Source organism: Cyprinodon tularosa, unplaced genomic scaffold, assembly GCF_016077235.1.
Source record: "Cyprinodon tularosa strain WSP-4 unplaced genomic scaffold, ASM1607723v1 ctg40, whole genome shotgun sequence".
NCBI lineage: Eukaryota > Metazoa > Chordata > Actinopteri > Cyprinodontiformes > Cyprinodontidae > Cyprinodon > Cyprinodon tularosa.
Window position 1 is genome coordinate 2,612,994 of NW_024039119.1, and position 20,759 is coordinate 2,633,752.

General features: G+C 41.8%; 1 protein-coding gene across 3 annotated transcripts in view; it reads left to right on the top strand.

Annotated features, from left to right (window-relative positions):
- The window catches only part of srgap2 (SLIT-ROBO Rho GTPase activating protein 2), a 115,080-nt gene extending 94,419 nt beyond the window's left edge, over positions 1–20,661 (top strand). For 2 of the 3 annotated variants that reach the window (XM_038298045.1, XM_038298047.1), the window contains exons 14-23: positions 3,189–3,266; positions 3,362–3,496; positions 3,573–3,678; positions 7,739–7,963; positions 14,943–15,022; positions 15,262–15,460; positions 17,750–17,884; positions 17,954–18,167; positions 19,739–19,849; positions 19,926–20,661. In XM_038298045.1, coding sequence (XP_038153973.1) covers positions 3,189–3,266; positions 3,362–3,496; positions 3,573–3,678; positions 7,739–7,963; positions 14,943–15,022; positions 15,262–15,460; positions 17,750–17,884; positions 17,954–18,167; positions 19,739–19,849; positions 19,926–20,486 — 1,844 coding nt within the window. In that variant the 3' untranslated portion in view covers positions 20,487–20,661. The remainder of the gene's footprint in view (positions 1–3,188; positions 3,267–3,361; positions 3,497–3,572; positions 3,679–7,738; positions 7,964–14,942; positions 15,023–15,261; positions 15,461–17,749; positions 17,885–17,953; positions 18,168–19,738; positions 19,850–19,925) is intronic. The other variant, XM_038298046.1, reaches the window with a different exon arrangement.
- Positions 20,662–20,759: the final 98 nt, after the last annotated feature.

A 20,759-nucleotide genomic window follows, 5' to 3' on the forward strand; every position in this document is an offset into this window, starting at 1 on the left:
TCCGAAAAAGAAAAAACATCCAGTCAGCGGCAGTTCTGTGGGCGGAAAGGCCTTGTTGATGCCAGAGGTCAGAGGAGAATGGCCAGACTGGTTGGAGCTGATAGAAGGGCAACAGTGACTCAAATAACCACCCGTTACAACCAAGGTGGGCAGAAGAGCATCTCTGAACGCACAGTACGTCGAACTTTGAGGCAGATGGGCTACAGCAGCAGAAGACCACACCGGGTGCCACTCCTTTCAGCTAAGAACAGGAAACTGAGGCTACAATTTGCACAAGCTCATCGAAATTGGACAATAGAAGATTGGAAAAACATTGCCTGGTCTGATGAGTCTCGATTTCTGCTGCGACATTCGGATGGTAGGGTCAGAATTTGGCGTCTACAACATGAAAGCATGGATCCATCCTGCCTTGTATCAACGGTTCAGGCTGTTGGTGGTGGTGTCATGGTGTGGGGAATATTTTCTTGGCACTCTTTGGGCCCCTTGGTACCAATTGAGCATCGTTGCAACGCCACAGCCTACCTGAGTATTGTTGCTGACCATGTCCATCCCTTTATGACCACAATGTACCCAACTTCTGATGGCTACTTTCAGCAGGATAATGCGCCATGTCATAAAGCTGGAATCATCTCAGACTGGTTTCTTGAACATGACACTGAGTTCACTGTACTCAAATGGCCTCCACAGTCACCAGATCTCAATCCAATAGAGCATCTTTGGGATGTGGTGGAACGGGAGATTCGCATCATGGATGTGCAGCCGACAAATCTGCAGCAACTGTGTGATGCCATCATGTCAATATGGACCAAACTCCCTGAGGAATGCTTCCAGCACCTTGTTGAATCTATGCCACGAAGAATTGAGGCAGTTCTGAAGGCAAAAGGGGGTCAAACCCGTTACTAGCATGGGGTACCTAATAAAGTGGCCGGTGAGTGTATATATATATATATATATATATATATATATATATATATATATATATATTACTGGTGTATTTAATGTCATAAATACTGTTTTCATTTATATATAAATGGTTGTTGACTGGCCGTATCTCTCTCTCTCTCTCTATATATATATATATATATATATATATATATATATATATATGTACATATATATATATATATATATATATATATGTATATATAGGGTGACCAAGCGTCCGTATTTCCCGGGACATATCCGTATTTCCCGTCCTGTCCCGGGCGTCCCGGGTTTTTTTTAGACAGTGAGGAAATGTCCTGATTTCACCGCGCACGACGCTCCGTGTGACGTAATCCCTGAGCCGCGTCAGTGCGGGCAGCCCTGCTCTTAATCAGAGGCTCTGTTCAAAAACCTGGCCTGCATCCTCCAAGGACACGGTCTACCTAGACTGGATCCTTCGAAGTCTTTGAAAATAAGGAGACCGGAAGAGTTTAGGCTGTGAATTCGAACAGGTCTACCCTTCGGCGGGTTTTACCGGCGTATGCTCTGTTGCTTAGCAACCGTGAAAGTTGACACACAAAGCAGGAAAAGAATGAATACCGAGGTTTTCAAAACTGTTTGTTTATTTATTTATTTTTTAAAAAGTTAAAGTGAACAAAGACTACACTCACAAGAATCCAGAGTGGAATAAAGGTTCCAACCACCGGGAGCAGGAACAAATCAAATCAAATGTAATGATAGAAACCTTAGTCAGTTAAATAACCTGCTGCTGTCATTCTGCACATCTCTGATGTTGCTGCTATTTTCAAATATCCATTACTGTAAAAATGTCCATAGCTGCATATTGGTTATTAATTCTCACGTTTTATATTGTTAAAACACTTTACAGAATTTTATTTTTTATATTTTAACTCTTCCCTATTATGTTATTGTTATACATTTCTCTAAGGTCCTCATTTGTGTGACCATTTTCAATAATCTTTCTGCTGCTGTAAATTTCCCATTGTGGGACAATAAAGGGATTTTCTATTCTATTCTATAAAAGGGTTAGAAATATATAAGTAAATCTAAACAATGTATCTACAAAATATATCGGCAAAATCTCTAATATTCAACAACAAAAAATACTTAGTTAAGCATATTGTGCAAAACAACAATAAAAAAATTAAAATCCTATCAGATTTATAGTCCCCACTCTGCAGATCTATTAGAATCTGTCCTTAAATTACAGCCAAACTCATTTACACAGTAACAGATTAAAACCTTTAGATAAACCAAACATTACCGCCACATATCTGACTCTATAACCATTAAAACAACTATTTTCAATAATTTCAGACGGAACTATTCACAGAGTTGTATTATATTAAACTGAACTTCAAATTTTCACAACTGTTCTGCGCCAAGTAACATTTCCTCTGATCATGGAGCAAATCCCGATGATGAGACATTTGTCCCCCCCCCCCACCCCACCCCCCCCCCCCCCCCCCCCACCCCCCGCTCCAAATGAAAATATGGTCACCCTATGTATATATACCCTATATATATATATATATATATATATATATACTGTTTTCATTTATATATAAATGGTTGTTGACTGGCCATATCTATATATATGTATATAAAAAATGCCAGTCATGTGTAAGTGTTGATGGCATAAAAATACATTAAAAGAGCATTAAAAAGCATTAAATAAGAGTTAATCCTTCCTGTATAAACCCTGTGTTAGCATCCCTCCATGAATGACGTAAATCCAGAAGGCGCTTTTGGGGAGAGGTTTTAAAGGAAGGCCAACCCCAACACACATTTTTTAACATGAAAAAGTCCTATTTCCTGGGTTTTCAAACCCGCCCTCTCCGCTTAAAAAAAAAAATGCACATGCACAACCCTGTACCCACTACTGAGAGGGAACGCCTATCAAAGGCGCATGAGAGCGTGCAGGAGCCCATTTGTCCTCGTACATGCCCTGTTCAAAAGTTGCTGTCCAATTGCATCGCTCATACAAGCTTAGTTTCCAAAAGAAGATTTGCAATTTTTCACTATGTCAGACTCACCACCGGTAAGTGAAAATGGGGTCAAGCACGTAGGAGGGCCTTGCGTATTAATATCACCAGAATGACTGACAATTAGGAGGACTACTTATTTTGATGATCCTCCCAGAGAAAGAACATCCTCCCTTATAGCTTTAAAATCCCTAAATCTGGAAACCAGTCCACTCCAGGACAGAACATCTAAGAATGTTTATGTGTGCTTTTGTGTAGGTCTGCAGCATGAGGGCATCTTCAGAGTGTCTGGATCTCAGGTGGAGGTCAACGACATCAAGAATGCCTTTGAGAGAGGTAACAGTCCGATCCAGAAGGATATGTCATTAAAAAAGCCGTTTTTGTTTGATATGTTACACCCGTTTCTTCGTCACTCCTTCCTTCACATATAGGCGAGGACCCGCTGGCTGGGGACCAGAATGACCATGACATGGACTCTATTGCTGGAGTGCTGAAGCTCTACTTCAGAGGCCTGGAGCACGCACTCTTCCCCAAAGAAGTCTTCCATGACCTCATATCCTGTGTCTGTGAGTATCTCATACTATAATCTCTTATAGATCACTGAAGTGTTTGTTTTTATCATTTTTATTTTTTTTCTTCCAGCAATGGAGAGTCTCCAGGAGCGAGCAGTTCACATTAAGAAGGGTCTGCAAAGCCTTCCAAGTAAAACCCTCATCATCATGAGATACCTGTTCGCCTTCCTCAACCAGTAAGTAGCAGCAGATCCAGTATAAATAAAGCTGGGCAGGAGAAAAACACTTAATGTTAATATAGTCAAAATAATGTGCAGTGGCTTCCCACAGTGGGAGCCTTAATCGTTATTCCCTTGAGGTTAATTACCCTGAACCCTCATATTCTGCTTAGCTGTTTCCCAGATGTGCTTCTAATAATAAAACTAGAACTGATGATTTGATCATTTCGCATCAAAATGTCGCTCCAAACTCTGTGGAAAGGTTAAACTGTTTTTATATTTATTACATAGATTGCCTTCATTAAATCTGAACACAATCGATGACCAGAACCCGTGATTTGTTCAAAAGAGTGTAGCTGCAGACCCGCACTGTGAGGACCCTTCATTTTAGCCCAGCACTGTCAGAACCGGAAGTTTATTCAAAGCTTTTCAAAGTAAAAGCGAAATAAAATAAAATCTAGTATACCGGAAATATTTCAAGTTCCCGTGTTTATTTCCTGGCCCTTCATTATAGAAATATTTTCATCTATTTATATGTTTAATGAATTATATTTTTAATCTCTTTTCAGTTAAACTGGATAAGGTTAAAAAAAATGCAAGAAAATGTCAAGATAAGAAAAAATAAAAAGACATCTCTTATGTGTGTTTGCAAGCATTACATTATTCAGTTTCAATTCAGTTTATATAGTGCAATTCACAACACATGTAATCTCAATGCACTTTTTGAAAGTGGAGAGGAAAAACTCCCTTTTAACAGGAAGAAACCTCCAGCAGAACCAGGCTCAGTGTGAGCGGCCATCTGCTGAGGCCGACTGGGGTTCAAGGAGACAGAAGCAGCCCATGGCTCCGAGCCAGCTCCCATGTCAGAGGACGAAGAGAGCACATCCAGCCAGTCACAGTCAGAGAAACAGGACTACACTGAAAAACAGGCCCATCTCCAACATCTATAAACAAAGGTGTTGATGGCAGCAGCACAGCTGATATTTCTCTCCAGGGAGCAGACAAGGCGAAGCAACAATGAGAAAAAGCAGAGGGAGCAGAACGTTAGAGATTAGACTAACATATTCTGCAGAGTGGGAGAATAGAGATAGAATGAAACAAAATGATGAAAAGGGGTCCCTATGTCCTCCGGCAGTCTAAACCTATAGCAGCATAGCTATAGAGATAGATCAGGATAACCTGAGCCACTCTAACTATAAGCTTAATCAAAAAGGAAAGTTTTAAGCCTAGTCGTAAAAGTAGACAGGGTGTCTCCCTCATGGACCAAAACTGGTAGTTGGTTCCACAGGAGAGGAGCCTGATAACTAAAAGATCTGCCTCCAACTCTACTTTAAAAATTCTAGGAACCACTAGTAAACCTGCAGACTGAGAGTGAAGTGCTGTGTTAGGAACAGAAGGAACAATCATTTAAGGCTTTATATGTGAGAATGAGGAGTTTAAATTACATTCTGGATTTAACAGGAAGCCAATTATATATTCTTTATTCTTTTAATGATGTTTGTGCTATATCCTTTGCTGCTGGACCACATAGATTTGCCAATGGAGACTGTGTTATTTCAAATTAACTTAGCTTTTTGTTCTAAAAGCGAATCACTGAGCCAATAGTTTCTATTAGTTTCAGTAGAAACAAAACATTAGTACTAATAAAAACGATACATCACTTTGAAAGTGTTTCAAAACACAAAAAATAAAGCAGCAATAAATAGGGATTTAAATCAGAAGTGATTAAAAGTTACGGTTTGGTTAAAACTCTTATACAGAGGGGAGGTTTAATTGGAATACAAACAATAGGATATATTTTTTCCTGTTAACACAATCTACTGTTTGACAGGCATGTAATCATAATACATATTATAGCTCGAATAGTATCGGGTTCGGCAGTGTTTAAATTCAGGTAACCTGATCGCACTGGATGTGAAAAAAAATGCTCTAATAAACCAAGTTCTAGAACCCAAAGATCGTGCTGCAACTTTGTCCTATTTGCAATGAGATTTCCACAAACAGAAGATTATTTTGGGCCTTCATACAACATCCTCTAACCTTTGTCACTATCAGTGTGGGCTGTCATGAAATGTCAAACTACAAGCAACGGAAATGAAAGTCTCCCATTTGATAATCAGCCTAATTTCCTCTTTTAGGTTTATTTTGATGGCCCATAATAGCATAGCTGCACCCAACATACCCCCACTGAAGCAGCTTAACTCCTTAAGCCCAGAGTGTCTTAGGAGCAAATTCTGCCTGAATATATATGAATTAAAGCAAGTAGAGCTCTCAAACTATCAATCGGAAATACAGTTGTTTTTATTTGTGTGACAGAAAGGCATTGAGAAATATTTTTCAGGTTGGACCACTATTTCAAATATCACCATGTCTGATTTACAGGTGATTAAACAAAGAACAAATGGAAAAAATGTAGCCTCGCCAAAATTTTGTTCCAAAATAAACACTGCAAAACACCATGAAAGCCCATCTAAAACTCTGGATAAACCCTCAGACTTTATAGATCCACATCTTGACTATAACTCAAGCTAAAACTGCAGAAAGGCATTTTTCTACTCATAAAAAGGGAATATGGAATGTGCTGATTTACATTATTGGAGACCTTCTGCATAAGAGAAAGCCTTTGTTTGATTGAAATTTACAATAATATCAGCACACTGAAAAGAAAATAAGATTAACAGAGCAAGCTTATGTAATGGTTTCTTCACCTGAAATGGTTACACAATCCCCTCAAACCCCTCCTTGGAAAGGTCTGAGCCTCTAGTTTCCATTAGGGGGTGTGGCTAAAAATGAAAATCTGTTGTTGCATTACTCCTGCAGAGTCACACATGTCAGGTGGAATTTTAACCTCTTACACCCTCAGGGGGTATAAATAAATTTCTGCCTGACAAAAACACACAAAAGTAAATCACTTATAGCCTCACAGCTATTAGATTTAAGAATAAACTTTTGGTACCTCTGTAAAGGTAAGATGTCATAGAATGGTTTTCTGGTGTCAGCACCATTGTAGCTTTGACCCTGCCTGAAATATTAGGGACAAAATACAAAATATTTTGCTTTTTTTTGAACCTCGCCAAAATTTTCTTTGAAATAAACAGTGCAAAACACTACCAAAATATTATTTATAGCACAAAAAAGTAGTACAGACTTTTAAATCTACCGGTAAATGTTGTGTAAAAATATACCAAATTTGGACTCAATCAGATGAATCATATTTATTTTAGAATGGTATTAGTGAGAAATTTCTTAGGCGGAGGGGCCATTTTGGTACATTTATCCAAAAATGTCACCAAACTGTGCCAAATGTGTTTTTTACATCAATACTGGGGGTTTGTTAAAATTACGAGGTCACGTAGCAGCTGGACCCACCGGTGGGTCCAGCTGCTAAATTATATTTGTTTAAACAGCTATAAAACAAAAAGTACTTGTGAAAAAATTATTATGAAAGATTTTGAAGCGCCATTTGAAAGGCGTGTGGATGAAACACCATGTGACTGTGTTTTGGCCATTTCTAGAACTGGATCAGCATACTGTAAGCAAGTGTCAGATGGGCCCTGTATTGGACCCGCTGGACTAAAGGGGTTAAAGATGCAAGGAAGGAAACATGCGTTACAGCATGCCTATGAAGAAAATCCTGGAAAACAAAAAAAAGAGGTTTTTGGGGAGAGCTGAGGATAGAGCTGCCATTTCAGCCCTCTGGGTAAACCGAAGAGCTTTGTGTGAAGAAAGCGGAGATCTGATTTACCGTCACCTCCTGTGTTCCTGCGTTGTATCCTCGCTCACCACAGTGTGCTGAGCGTCATTTAGCGTCGGCCATCCTAAACTTTGGAATCTGAAACTTTTTTATGAGGCCGATTCAGTTTGAAGTTGCTTCTTTTTTATTGATAAGCAATAAAATGCAAAGAATTTAGAATTTTGTGTCCATTGGATGTTACTTTTCGCATGTATTTGAATTAGATTTTACATGATGTCAAAAATTAAAAAGTTGAAAACACACAATTTTAGCATTGTACTTTGTCTCTTGAAGGTAGTGAATATATGAATGTTACAAACACCTCTGTCCCCTCCCTTCCCCCAGTCTGTCTCAGTACAGTGAGGAAAACATGATGGACCCCTACAACTTGGCCATCTGCTTCGGCCCCACCCTGATGTCTGTCCCCGAAGGCCATGACCAGGTCTCCTGCCAGGCTCACGTCAACGAACTCATTAAAACTATCATCATCCATCATGACACCATCTTCCCTGGCCTGCAGGACCTGCCAGGCCCGATATACACCATCCCTGGAGCAGGGGAGGACTTCTGGTGAGGACAGAACGCTAACGGGTCAAACTGCCGGGATGTTTTTGTCCAAGTCTTTTCTAAAGCACATTTTGGAGGGAAGGAGGGATTTATTTAAGGGCTGCCAGGGAGAGATTTGCTTGGCCTGTCTGTGCCACTCTGAGCCATGAGACCATGGGAATCAGCTTACTGTCCATCACATGGGAGATTAAAGCCGCGTCTGAGCAGATCAAGCAGCACACAGCGGTGCAAGCAGAGGCTAATTTTCAATCTCGGTCTACTAACAAGTCTTGGAGTGAGTTATAATGATCACTGACACTCAGTGTAACTGGAAAGGTTTAAACGATGTAATCAAACTGTTGATGGCTGTGATTTATTGAGCTCCTAACTTAGAAGTCCAGCCTTTTATTACAGAATAAAATGACACTTGGGTTATTTTGCTTCATTTAGGCACAATATCTAGAAATAAGTAAAACATTTTCTTAAATTAACTGTATTTACCTTTAATTTGAGTAGGCAAATGAGGTAGTTTGCCATTGGGATGAGTATTTTTACTCTCAAAATAAGATAATTAGATAATATGCACTTGAAACAAGACAATGAATTGTGTTCTCTTATTTTAAGTGTAAATTGTCTTGTTCCATTGGCAAATACTCTTTTTTTACCTCCTCAATCCAAGACAAATGCACTTATATTGAGAAAAAATTATTAATCTAGATTTCAATTTTTTCCAGTGTACTTTAACCCTGCTATAACTACAGTTACATATAGACTATACTGGATTTACAATGCTTTTATGCCAGTAGATTTATCAGAACAGGTACACTAAAAACTTTTATTCCTTCCTCCAATACAACTTTTATGTATTACCGTCTCAGTTTTTTTTACTGCGCAATAAAGTTTAAAGGGCAAAATCACAAAATCCCAAGCCAAAACTAATCAGCACTAAAGGGTTGCTAACTTATAAATTATTTTATGACCTCACCATTGCTTAATAAAACAGACTTTAAAACCCAGATGGTTCCTGAAAAAAACGTTCATGCCCAATTTTTCTTTCGATAGAGCCGTGAACTTCAGTTCGTCGTATTTATTTTTATTTGCAAGAACAAACAGACACAAAGTTGCACTGTTACACACCAAAAAAGATGTTTTTTTAGTTGTCTCAACCCTAATATCTTTAAATGATATTCAGTCCAGCAGATGCCAACATGGTCCCTTTGTGTTTATTTAGAATTCAGTTTAATCTGTGAAGGCCCCTGGGGTTATTCAGTTTATTCAGTTCAGGGCTGAAACAATTAATCCGATTAATAGTGATTAATCGATTATTGATATAATCATCAACTAATTTAGTAATCGATTAATTGTTAAATGGAGTGTAGGGACTGTAAAATATGCTTGTAGCTGACAGAGCAACCCACTTAGCGCAGTAGTTATATCAATATGGTAAAAAAAAAACTATTGAAACATTTTGCATTTAAGATGAAAAAATGTTTTCGTCCATCAATATCAGGCCCGGTCCACACGAAGTCAAAACGAACACGAAACGCTAATATTTTCCAGAACGTTTGTCGTAAAGACGGAGACGTAAAATAAATGTGATCGACCACACGAATGCATGAAAACGCAGCAAAATGTATGCCAGGCCTGTAAGTGGCGCTGTGGTGCCAAAGCAAAAATAGGCGAAAACAGGCAACGAAATGTTGGGCATGCGCAGTAATATTTATACAACAACCAAACCTGCGGGTCCATTTTCGTGGTTCAGTCAAATTGAGGTGATGAACTATGTCGTCGATATTGCTCTGTTCTTCCTGGAGATATTCCAGAAGAAGAAGATTCTGTTGTAAGCCCGACAGCAGGGTGAGTAGCATGAGCAGCAACCATTCAACACAGTACGGCGCCATTGTTGTTGTGATACTGTGTCGCGCATGCGTGTTTAGAGGCGACGCTATGACGCATGCGTGTAAGAAAAAAAATGCGGTCAGAGCTTAAAGATGGAAACGCGAAAACGGCGTTTCAAAATCTTCCCACTCTGAAGGCTGAATAAAAGAAAGATTGTTTACAGACCCCCGAAACGCCGGCTTCGTATAGATGAGAGGCTGGTTTGGTGAAAAATTTGTTCGTTTAGGCCAGGGTTTGACTTTGTGTGGACGGGGCCTCATTGTTGCACCATTGCCATTTTTTGGCTCCAATACCCGATACCTGGTTGTGCAGTATTGGCCGATACCATACCGATACTATCAATCTGAAATTGATGTGTGTGCCTACCTTTGTGAAGCAGGAAAAAGACTAATACAAAGTGAATCCAGTAGAACTTTTTATTGCCTACCTAGAATGGGTGACAATAGTTGCCTAAACTTTTGGCTCTCAAAATGGTATCGGGATCAGTGCAACACTAATCAATGTGCTCTATCCAGAACTCCTCAATTGGAAACGTTTTCAATTTCATGAAAAGTCTTCTTTAAGGAACCTTTGACAATCCGATTATTAATTAATTTGCTAAATAATCGTTAGTTGAAAATTCAGTCAGATCACACGGTCATATTGGTTGAAAGTTTTCTTACTAATGAAGACTAACTGATTGAATTAAATCATTAGCTTTCCAGGATTTGCTTCACCTGGATGAGCATGAGGATTGAGAAGATATTTGTACTATGTCATTCTGACGCCATCCCTCAAAGCTAGCATGTAGGAGGTTTTAGTGGAGAGGAAAAACTCCTTTTAGACAGGGAGACACTTCTAGTATAATCGGGCTCTGATGGAGATTCTATAATATAAAGTTAGAGGTTGAACTTACAAGTACTGCAGAATTAGAGAATAGACATACGGTGAAAAGTGGTCCCTTAGTCCTCCAGCAGTCTAAGCCTATAGCAGCATAATTATAGAGATAGATCTGGATAACCTGAGCCACTCTAACTATAAGCCTATAAGTTTTATCAAAAGGGAGGTTTTAAGTCTAATAAAACAGGGTGTCTGCCTCACTTCTTAAAACTGGTAGTTAAACATTAGTGACCAAAAAGCATGGTGAAAGTCTGAAGGAACCCAGCAGCAGTTCTGAGTGTTAAGGCTACAGTCTGCAAAGGTAAGTAAAGGCACCACTGAAAATCCACAGGAACATCCACCTATACTGACAAGACAAACAGCCAGGAGGCCCCTGATAACTCTGGAGAAGCTGCCGGGATCCACTGCAAAAACAGGGAGAATTTTGCCTCATGCAACCTTTAAAAGAGTCATAGCCTGTCTATCCTTCGTAGATAATCCTGAAATTGTCTTTAAATTCATGTAAAATGATTTTTTGGGACAAAAAAAATTAATGTAGCTGATTAAGTCCCCTCTTTATACCCCTTTTTTTTATCCCGAGGGTTCATAGGCCTATGGCTATTGTGTGTATGCGTGTTCATGTGGATGTGGTGTTAGCAACATTAGCACTTTCCAGGTCTCGTACAAAAACTTACACAAGTAACAACACTTACAGTCTGCCTGTATGTGAGGCCCTGACTGGTGGAAGAGTGGAGATACCAAGGCGGGCTAATGTTAGCATCTTTCCAGGATTGATATCAATGCAGGAGTATCAAAATCACGCTTTGAGAAGAGCGTGTTTTAACTGAAACCCAACACCTGCACACAGAGTAAAACATAGAGAAATCTGATTGGTGGTGATTCCTTTAAAACACACATATAAAAGCCAGCGAGAGGAGCAAAGCATGATCTTAGAGCAGGATAGAAACACCAGAAACAAATCGATGGGTTACAGTCAAAGCCTAGCAACTCACATATCAATCAATCGATCACTTTCTTTATTGTCAATTACAATTTACATTGTAATCGAGATTTCAGTGTCAGTACAACTGTTCATCACATACATCGCATACATTGGGATGGGTGGGGAGCTGAGGGCCATGCATGCCCCAGAACGCTGACTTGGGCGTGCTCTTATTGCTGCCCATGGCATGGCCCCACGGTGAGGCGTTTTCCTATAGCGCTGCCTATATTCTTTGGAAAGATAGGAGCCACACTGGGGAGGGTGGGGGGGGACATATGTCACACTTAATCCTCGACAGGATACAGTTTGAGATAGTCAATCTGACATATACCACCTTTCAGATCCTTCTATGGAAACAAATAAAAAAAACAAAAATATATCTTCATAATTAAAGGTATTGTGGAGGAGTTTTTAAAGGACCTGCACTCTCCACTTTGCAGATGCAAAAGCGTGCACAAGCCCATTTCTCCTCGTGCACGCCCTATTTAAAACGTGCTGTTCTCATAGCTCATACAAGTCCACATACAGAGGGGAATATATAGTGGACTATAGTGAATTCAGTTAACTGACCTTAACTGACCGTTCATAACTCCTACTCCACTGCGTGGTGCATACGCCATCTTTGTTATTAGTCGCCGCTGTCGGGTAGTGACAGCCTATGGCGGCAGTGGGCCGCTCTGACAGCAAATCCCATAATGCTTTTTGAAGAGAGATCTCCACGCAAAGCAATCTGGGATATATTTGCCTTTTGTGAGGCATTTCTTTTCTTCTCATACAGGTGCTGGTCATAAAATTAGAATATCATGAAAAAGTAGATTGATTTCAGTAATTCCATTTAAAAAGTGAAACTTGTATATTATATTCATACATTACATACAAACTCATATATTTCAGATGTTTATTTTGTTTAATTTTGATGATTACAAATGACAACAAATGAAAATCTCAAATTCATCATATCAGAAAATTAGAATATTACTGAAGACCAATAAAAACAAAGGATTTATAGAAATGTTGGCCAACTGAAAAGTATGAACATGAAAAGTATGAGCATGTACAGCACTCAGTATTTAGTTGGGCCTCCTTTGGCCTGTATTACTGCAGCAATGCGGCGTGGCATGGAGTCGATCAGTCTGTGGCACTGCTCAGGTGTTATGATAGCCCAGGTTGCTCTAATAGTGGCTTTTAGCTCTTCTGAATTGTTGGGTCTGGTGTATTGCATCTTCTTCTTCACAATACCCCATAGATTTTCTATGGGGTTAAGGTCAGGAGAGTTTGCTGGCCAATTAAGAACAGGGATACCATGGTCCTTCAACCAGGTACTGGTAGCTTTGGCACTGTGTGCAGGTGCCAAGTCCTGTTGGAAAATGAAATCTGCATCTCCAAAAAGTTGGTCAGCTGCAGGAAGCATGAAGTGCTCTAAAACTTCCTGGTATGTGGCTGCGTTGACCCTGGACCTCAGAAAACACAATGGACCAACACCAGCAGATGACATGGCACCCCAAACCATCACTGACTGTGGAAACTTTACACTGGACTTCAAGCAACGTGGATGAAGTGCCTCTCTTCTTTTCCTCCAGACTCTGGGACCTTGATTTCCAAAGGAAATGCAAAATTTACTTTCATCAGAGAACATGACTTTGGACCACTCACCAGCAGTCCAGTCCTGTTTCTCTTTAGCCCAGGCAAGACGCTTCTGACGCTGTCTGTGGTTCAAGAGTGGCTTGACACAAGGAATGCGACAGCAGAAACCCATGTCTTTCATACGTCTGTGTGTGGTGGTTCTTGAAGCACTCACTCCAGCTGCAGTCCACTCTTTGTGAATCTCCCCCACATTTTTGAATGGGTTTTGTTTCACAATCCTCTCCAGGGTGCGGTTATCTCTCTTGCTTGTACACTTTTTTCGACCACATCTTTTCCTTCCCTTCGCCTCTCTATTAATGTGCTTGGACACTGAGCTCTGTGAAAAGCCAGCCTCTTTAGCGATGACCTTTTGTGTCTTGCCCTCCTTGTGCAAGGTGTCGATGGTCGTCTTTTGGACAACTGTCAAGTCAGCAGTCTTCCCCATGATTGTGTAGCCTATAGAACTAGACTGAAAGACCATTTAAAGGCTTTTGCAGGTGGTTTGAGTTAATTAGCTGATTAGAGTGTGGCACCAGGGGCCATCAATTTTGAACCTTTTCACAATATTCTAATTTTCTGATATGATGAATTTGAGATTTTCATTTGTTGTCATTTGTAATCATCAAAATTAAACAAAATAAACATCTGAAATATATGAGTTTGTATGTAATGTATGAATATAATATACAAGTTTCACTTTTTAAATGGAATTACTGAAATCAATCTACTTTTTCATGATATTCTAATTTTATGACCAGCACCTGTACATTTCGTAGACACTTTTTCTCTTACCACCCTCGGCCACTTTCAAAGAACCACGGTGAGAAAGGTGAGCTTCAATGGCTGTCTGAAACCGTAGCTCACCACAGAAATCCGCCTGAAAGTGAGCATGTGCAAAAAAAGATAGCTAACAGGACGAGCACTTAGGACGGAAATAAAAGATTGTGCTGTATACCTTTATGCATGGGCGGTACTAGACAGGGGCTAACAGGGGCCAGTAAATCATGTCCTGGCCCCTGTTATGGCCCCTGTACTGAACACATAATGCTAAAGAAAAATGCACTGGAACAGACATGGTTACTGATAGGTCCTTTGGATCTATTTCTTTTTCTTTTCTTTTTTTTTTTTTTTTTTACAAATTCTGTTCTGCTAATTATTTAAAAACAATAACAAATAAAAAAATACTTGAATTTTTACAGCTGAATTTATCAGTTTTTCTTGAGTTCTGATTCAGATTTTATAGGAAATGGTAATTGTAAGTTAAATTAAGTCAAAAACGTGTTAAATTCTTAAATTATGAATGTATATTGACCTAATAGGACACAGAATTTGAATTAAACCTAATTGAATAGAAATGTCACTTCTTTCAGCTCTCTTAATATATTTGAATCCCTTGCTCTGTTTTGTATTTCATGCTTGTCTGTGCCCCCATGGAAACAGACTGGCCCCCTCTTGGCCCCCTGGTACATTTGGTCTAGAATCGCCACTGCCTTTAAGTCCCTGCTTGTGTCACGCAGCTCTAATAAGTCATGATTGATGTTTATGATTTTCCAAAGCAGTGTAAATGAAATGTTTCCCCTTATTTTTGAACATCTTCTGCTGTGTGTGTTTCTGCTTCAGTGACAGTCCACAGTGTGAGCCCCCCCTAGTGGAAGAGCCTGCACCCGATGCCGTCTCCGTCAGCCGCAACAGTGAGGACGGTACGTTTTTTCACTCCGTTTACCTCAACACTCCCTCTGCTGCTCATTATCTAGAAGCCAGCTTTCCTTAGTAACTCCGTCACTCGCTTTAACCTGTTTATAATCCCACTGTAATGCTGCGTCACTAACCAGCTATGCACTAACCGTTTTCTCCATCTCTCTTTCTTTCTCTCTCTCTCCTTATGCACCCTGGCTTTGTCGCTCCACCCGCCTCTGTTTGCCCACCTTCTGAATGTCAGGCACCTTGGCTGTTTCAGAGTCTGAACCAGTCGAAGCCGTCGCCCGTTTCGATTACACGGGCCGCTCCGGTCGGGAGCTGACGTTCAAAAAGGGCGCCTCTCTCCTACTCTTCCAGCGAGCCTCCGAAGACTGGTGGGAGGGGCAGCACGATGGAGTGTCTGGTCTGGTGCCGCACCAGTACATCATTATTCAAGAGACGTAAGATCTTGGTTTTGTATTCTTTTATTTATTACTCTTTTGACAGAACCGTTACTGATGTTTGCTGGGTTTATTTTTTTCCAACTATTTTTATTAACTTCTGGAGAGAAAATAAGCATCATGTAACCAAAACATCCATTTTCTGTCACGTTTATCCCTGCTGGGGTTACGAGGGTTGCTGGTGCCTATCACCAGCTGTCTACAGGTACACCCGGGACTGGTTTGCAGGGCAACACAGAGACATACAACCAATCACCCACACCCTAAGGAGAATTTAGAGAAGCCAATCAACCCAACAGTCAGAAGCCGGAGTACCCGGAGAGAACCCACGCATGCACAGGGAGAACATGCATACTCCATGCAGAATCAAACCCGGAACCTTCTTGCTGCAAGGCAGCAGTGCTACCCACTTATCCTCTGACCAGCCGTCGTAACCAAAGCATGAAAAAGCCAAAAAAAGGAGACTGGAAAAAAAAGAATCTAATTTAGAAGCAGATGGGCTACCCCACCCAAATAAAATAATGCGAAATTATTATAAGAATAAATAAGCTAGAGAAACAGTCCTCAAGTTGTTTTGTTTTGGGGTTTTCTTGCAACAATTTTTATTAATTAAATGAACCCCATGTTTTTGCTTACAGGACAAACAGTGGTCTGTTTAAAACATAAAGAGGGAAGAGGTCGAACACATGTTGAGATTTCTGACCAAACACCAACTGAAACTCATGCACTGGAAATCCCCGTTGCTAAGGAAGTGGAGCCTGCATGTGACTGGGAATCTAGTCTCCTTCCCCGCATAAACAGAGCAGACAGAGGTTTAGTGAAAGGCTCTGATTTTTAGATGTTTTCACTAATAAATAATTAAAACCTGCAGCTGTTTGCTTAAAGGAATAGTACACCCAAAACATGATTAGCCTTCATTTTCTACTCACCCCCATGCTGAACAACACTCTGGAGTACTTTTTTGATATCTCAAATGCATCTGGAGATCTGGGAGGCTTCTTGCTGTCTGCTGACATTCAAATAATGGAGGTCTATGGTGTCCGAGACAGAAAGGTCCATAAAAGTCCACAAAAAACGTGTCAATATTCCTCCATACTGCTCGTCCAATGTATTCCAAGTGTCCTGAGTGGGTAGCATCCAGAATTTACTCGAAACGAAGTCATTTAGAATGTTTTTAGAGCATAAACAGTAGTGTATAGGATTTCCTAAAAGCGCGCACCTGCGAGTTCACGATGCTACGGAAACCGCGGCAGACCAAACCAGATGAAAGTGCGCATCTTAGACAATGGATTTTTTTTTTATATTCAATGAATTTTATTTTTCATATTTTATATTTTCGAAGTTCTTTATTTTATTTATCTTCTCCAGATTGAGTTTTACTTTACACAAGCTAAGCTAAAAGCTGTTGTTAGCTGACAGACATGCTGTCATCCAGGTCATAGTCATTCCAAAAAAAGTTAAACCTTATGGACAAAGTACGTTCTTTTGAGGAACAGAATGTTCACATTTTGGACAAAGCAGACAGGTGGTTTGAGAGGGGTGTGACGGAAGCCATTTATGTCAAGAAAGAAAAACCAGCCTTAAACAGAGGGGGTGGACTCAGCTTTCAAAAACCTACAGTGCAGCGATTGAGTTGATTCCTTCCCGCTATCATCTCAACCTCCACCTCCAAACAGTGGAACAGAACATCTCACCTATTCAGCCAGGACAACAATTCCCTCTAATGACCCCCCTTTCAGAGACGTAGACGGGTATCGGGTATTGCAGGCTAAAAAAAGAACTCAAACGGCCCCCATTCCAAAGGGGCGGACGCATTTGTTCGGTTCAAATTGCACATTTTCTAAGCCAAAACAAAGCTTTGTTTTCAGTCCACTATATAAAGCCTCGAACTCAACTCTGTTACTGTCATATTGAATTGAAAAAGCTTCCTGGATGGGAAGCGAAACGTCTTCAAACTTGGAAACAAAGTCCAGTGGATTGTTTTTAACTTTGTTTTTGGAATAGCTGACAGACCTATATCTGATGCAGAATTTCATCTAGAATGCCTGAGTTTATAACTCCACCACCTCTCAACCTGCTGGGCTAAACTAATCTACTCTCCGATTCAAACCACAGAAGCAGACTGATTCATTTAGCCAGTGTTGCTTTTAGGATTTAGTTTGGGACTGAAACCTCTATATTGTTGCTCTTATAGCTGTTTTGGGGCCGTCGTCCTGAACTCTGTTTCTTCCAGGATTGTCCTGTTTTAGCTTCTGTGAAACTTCTGAGGTTTTTTTTCCTCATTTTCAGAAGCGAAGTCGATCGTGGAAGTCCAAAGCCTGATGTGGACAGCAGGGAGATGCTGGAGGAGAGGGTGTCCGCTCGGGGCAGCGCCCCCTCCCCCACAGGAGGCCATGTAGCTGACATCTACCTCGCCAACCTCAAGTGGGTCTTTCATCCACAGAGCACGACTATTTGAGGTGTTTGCGGTTCTTACCATGTTCTGTGTTCCAGGCTGAAGAAGCGCCCTGAGCACGGAAATGTCCGAAGAGCATTCAGATCAGAGAGCGACGGCACTGGTCCAGGAGCCAGCAGCAGTGGGGCAGGAGGTGCCAGAACGGCGTCTCTACCCGGTGGAGCTCAGCTAAAAGACTTTGGAGACAAACGTCCAGTCAGCGTTCATAACATCCTCAACTCTGTCACTCGACACTCTTCTCTCAAAACCAAGGTACGCTTCCTTTAGATCATCTTAAGGCTGAGATATATATACATATATATGCATATATATATATACTCAGAAACCAGGACGTCTGCATGTGTGCAAATGTGCCCCCCGCCCCTTCCACACTTGGATGCACCTCTCCAAAAGTGTAGGGGACTGCAGACAGTGCCGCAGACACTCTACATAATGTGTATTTCCTGTTTGGTGCCTTACTGGCTTGTTTTGTTTGTATGACCGCCATTGTGGAAAGATTGTGAAGATGGACTTCGCGAGAACGCTGGGACCCTTTTTCCACCTGGATCCCCGCTCTTTTTGGCCCTCATGTCCCTCCGTTGTCACACAAATTTTCTCTCTTTAAAGGGCTGGTTATACTGGTTATGCATGTCCGCAGCAGTGTTAGCTAGTTAGCTAGCTGTTAGCTAGTGGAAGATATCACACAGATATTTTGGATTAATGTCCAATTTTGAAGCGTGGTCTGCGCTTTGTTATTCCACAACACAACGCAAGAGGGACAATCACGAACTAGCTGTGGATTCTGGGTGTCTGTGTGTGGGTTTTCCGCCGTCTACAACCCCTCATCCAACGCCGGACGACACACAGTTCACCTGTGAGTGTTCCCCAAAGTCTTGCCGTGTAGCTGCATGTTTTGGCTTCGGGTGCAAACCAAGAGACCGTCGAACAGAGCTACAAACTCGCGTCCTGCACGGTGTCTGGGATAGTGTCCAAGGTGTGCCAGGCATTGTGGACGGCTCTACAGCCAGAGTTTCTGCCATTAGGTACCAAACAGGAAATGCATGTAGTGTAGAGTGGATGTAGAATTGACCAATCAGAGGCCTGCTGTCGCCTACAATTTTGGGGGAGGTGCACCAGACATTTTTTCGGGAATCCCACGGGTCGCGGGATTCCCGTGGGATTCCCGTGGGATGGGAGTCAGTATTAGTAACGATCACGTGATTGGGACGGTACAGGATTACACATTAACGGGAGCAGACGGGAGCGGGTGCAAACCAATAGCTAAAAAAAAACTAGGATCGATGCCAAAAAATAAAATAAAATAGAAAGAAAAAATCCAGCACTGGCGCCGCCATTTTGTAGTTCTTTTCCTTGAAGTCTACACTATAATGCGAGTCAAAAAAACTACACGACCCAAAAACCTACAGTGCTTCCGCTCTGAGTTTTTCACCTGAGCTCAAAAACAACAAGAATGGGAGCGGGATGGGAGTGGGAGTAATTTCACCAGGAGTGGGACGGGACAGGATTTAGATTTCTACTCTGGCCCGGGATTGGGACGGGACACAATTTTTTTCTGTGGGAGTGGGACGGGACAGGAGTGAAAATCCACTCCCGTGTCAGTCTCTACACCAGAGTGTCTGCGGAAGGGGGGGGGGTTCTGAGGACAACCTGGTTTCTGAGCATAAACCAGGCTTTAGACTATGATGTTTTATGTGCTGAGGATCCTTTATCAGTTCCTCACCTTTTCCTGCTTCTTCATAAACTACTTGTAAGAATCTTGTAAGCAGAGTGAGAAGGTAAGCAGGTAAAGAAGGTTTTTAATGGAGGCCGTTGTTCCTGTTTAGGTTGAGAGTCCTCAGTTAAAGAAGACCACCCCTGCAGGACGCTCCAAGAGTTTCAGCAACCACAGACCCCTGGATCCTGAGGTCATAGGTCACGTGGAGCTCAGCTCACAGGTACGGCTCTATCTGCTCTGAAGCTTTGCTTCCCTCCATCCTCCATGTTTGCTCATGTTTAGTCTGCCTGCTGCAGGACCCGCAGGACTCCTCCCTGAGTGAGCTCAGTAAGTTTGAAAGACAGAGCACCTCCAAACATACGCACACCCCTGATGTGGTTCTGGACACACTGGAGCAGCTGAAAGGCATGAGCGGAGGCGGCGGCGGAGGAGGAGGAGCTTCCGAGCCCTCCAGCCCGCTCCACTCCCGGTTGCTGCGGGACGGCGATGGCGGCCCCTCTTACGTCCACCCGCTTCAGCGCAGCGCCTCGTCAGCAAGCGACGTCCCCTCCTCCTTCCGCCCGGCGAAGACTCCGACTCGGAGCCCGCTGCCATCCGCCACCTCCCCCTCTCTCTCGTCATCACCCCTTTCCTCCTCCGTACCGTCCTTCAGGGAGATGCGACCGCCGGCCACCAGACCGAAGCCTGTGGTGTTCCCCAAGGGTGGAGGAGGCACGGGAAGCCCCGCCATGGGCTCTCCGACCTCCACAGTCCCTCCGACGCCACCTCCCCCACTGTTAGGACACACACACTCTCTTCCTCACACACCACCTCCTCCTCCTCCTCCTCAGTCTAATGATAAATCCTGTCCGGCTTAAGATTCCTGTATTCCTCCTAACAATCCTCACAGCTCTTTTAGTGCAGAAGCACTTCGGTTCTTTTATAACATCTACTCGCTAGCAGCATCTTAGGATTAATTGACTTTATCAAGAAGAGTGCGCCCTCTGCTGGCGGCTCTGATTTGCTACAAGTCAACTAGGAGGAGAAGCTTGGATTTTTGCAACAACAGTTGCTGGATATCCAGAGATAGGAGCTACACACTAGTTTTTTTGTTTTGTTTTTTGATTGTGTGTGATTTATTTTCGCATATG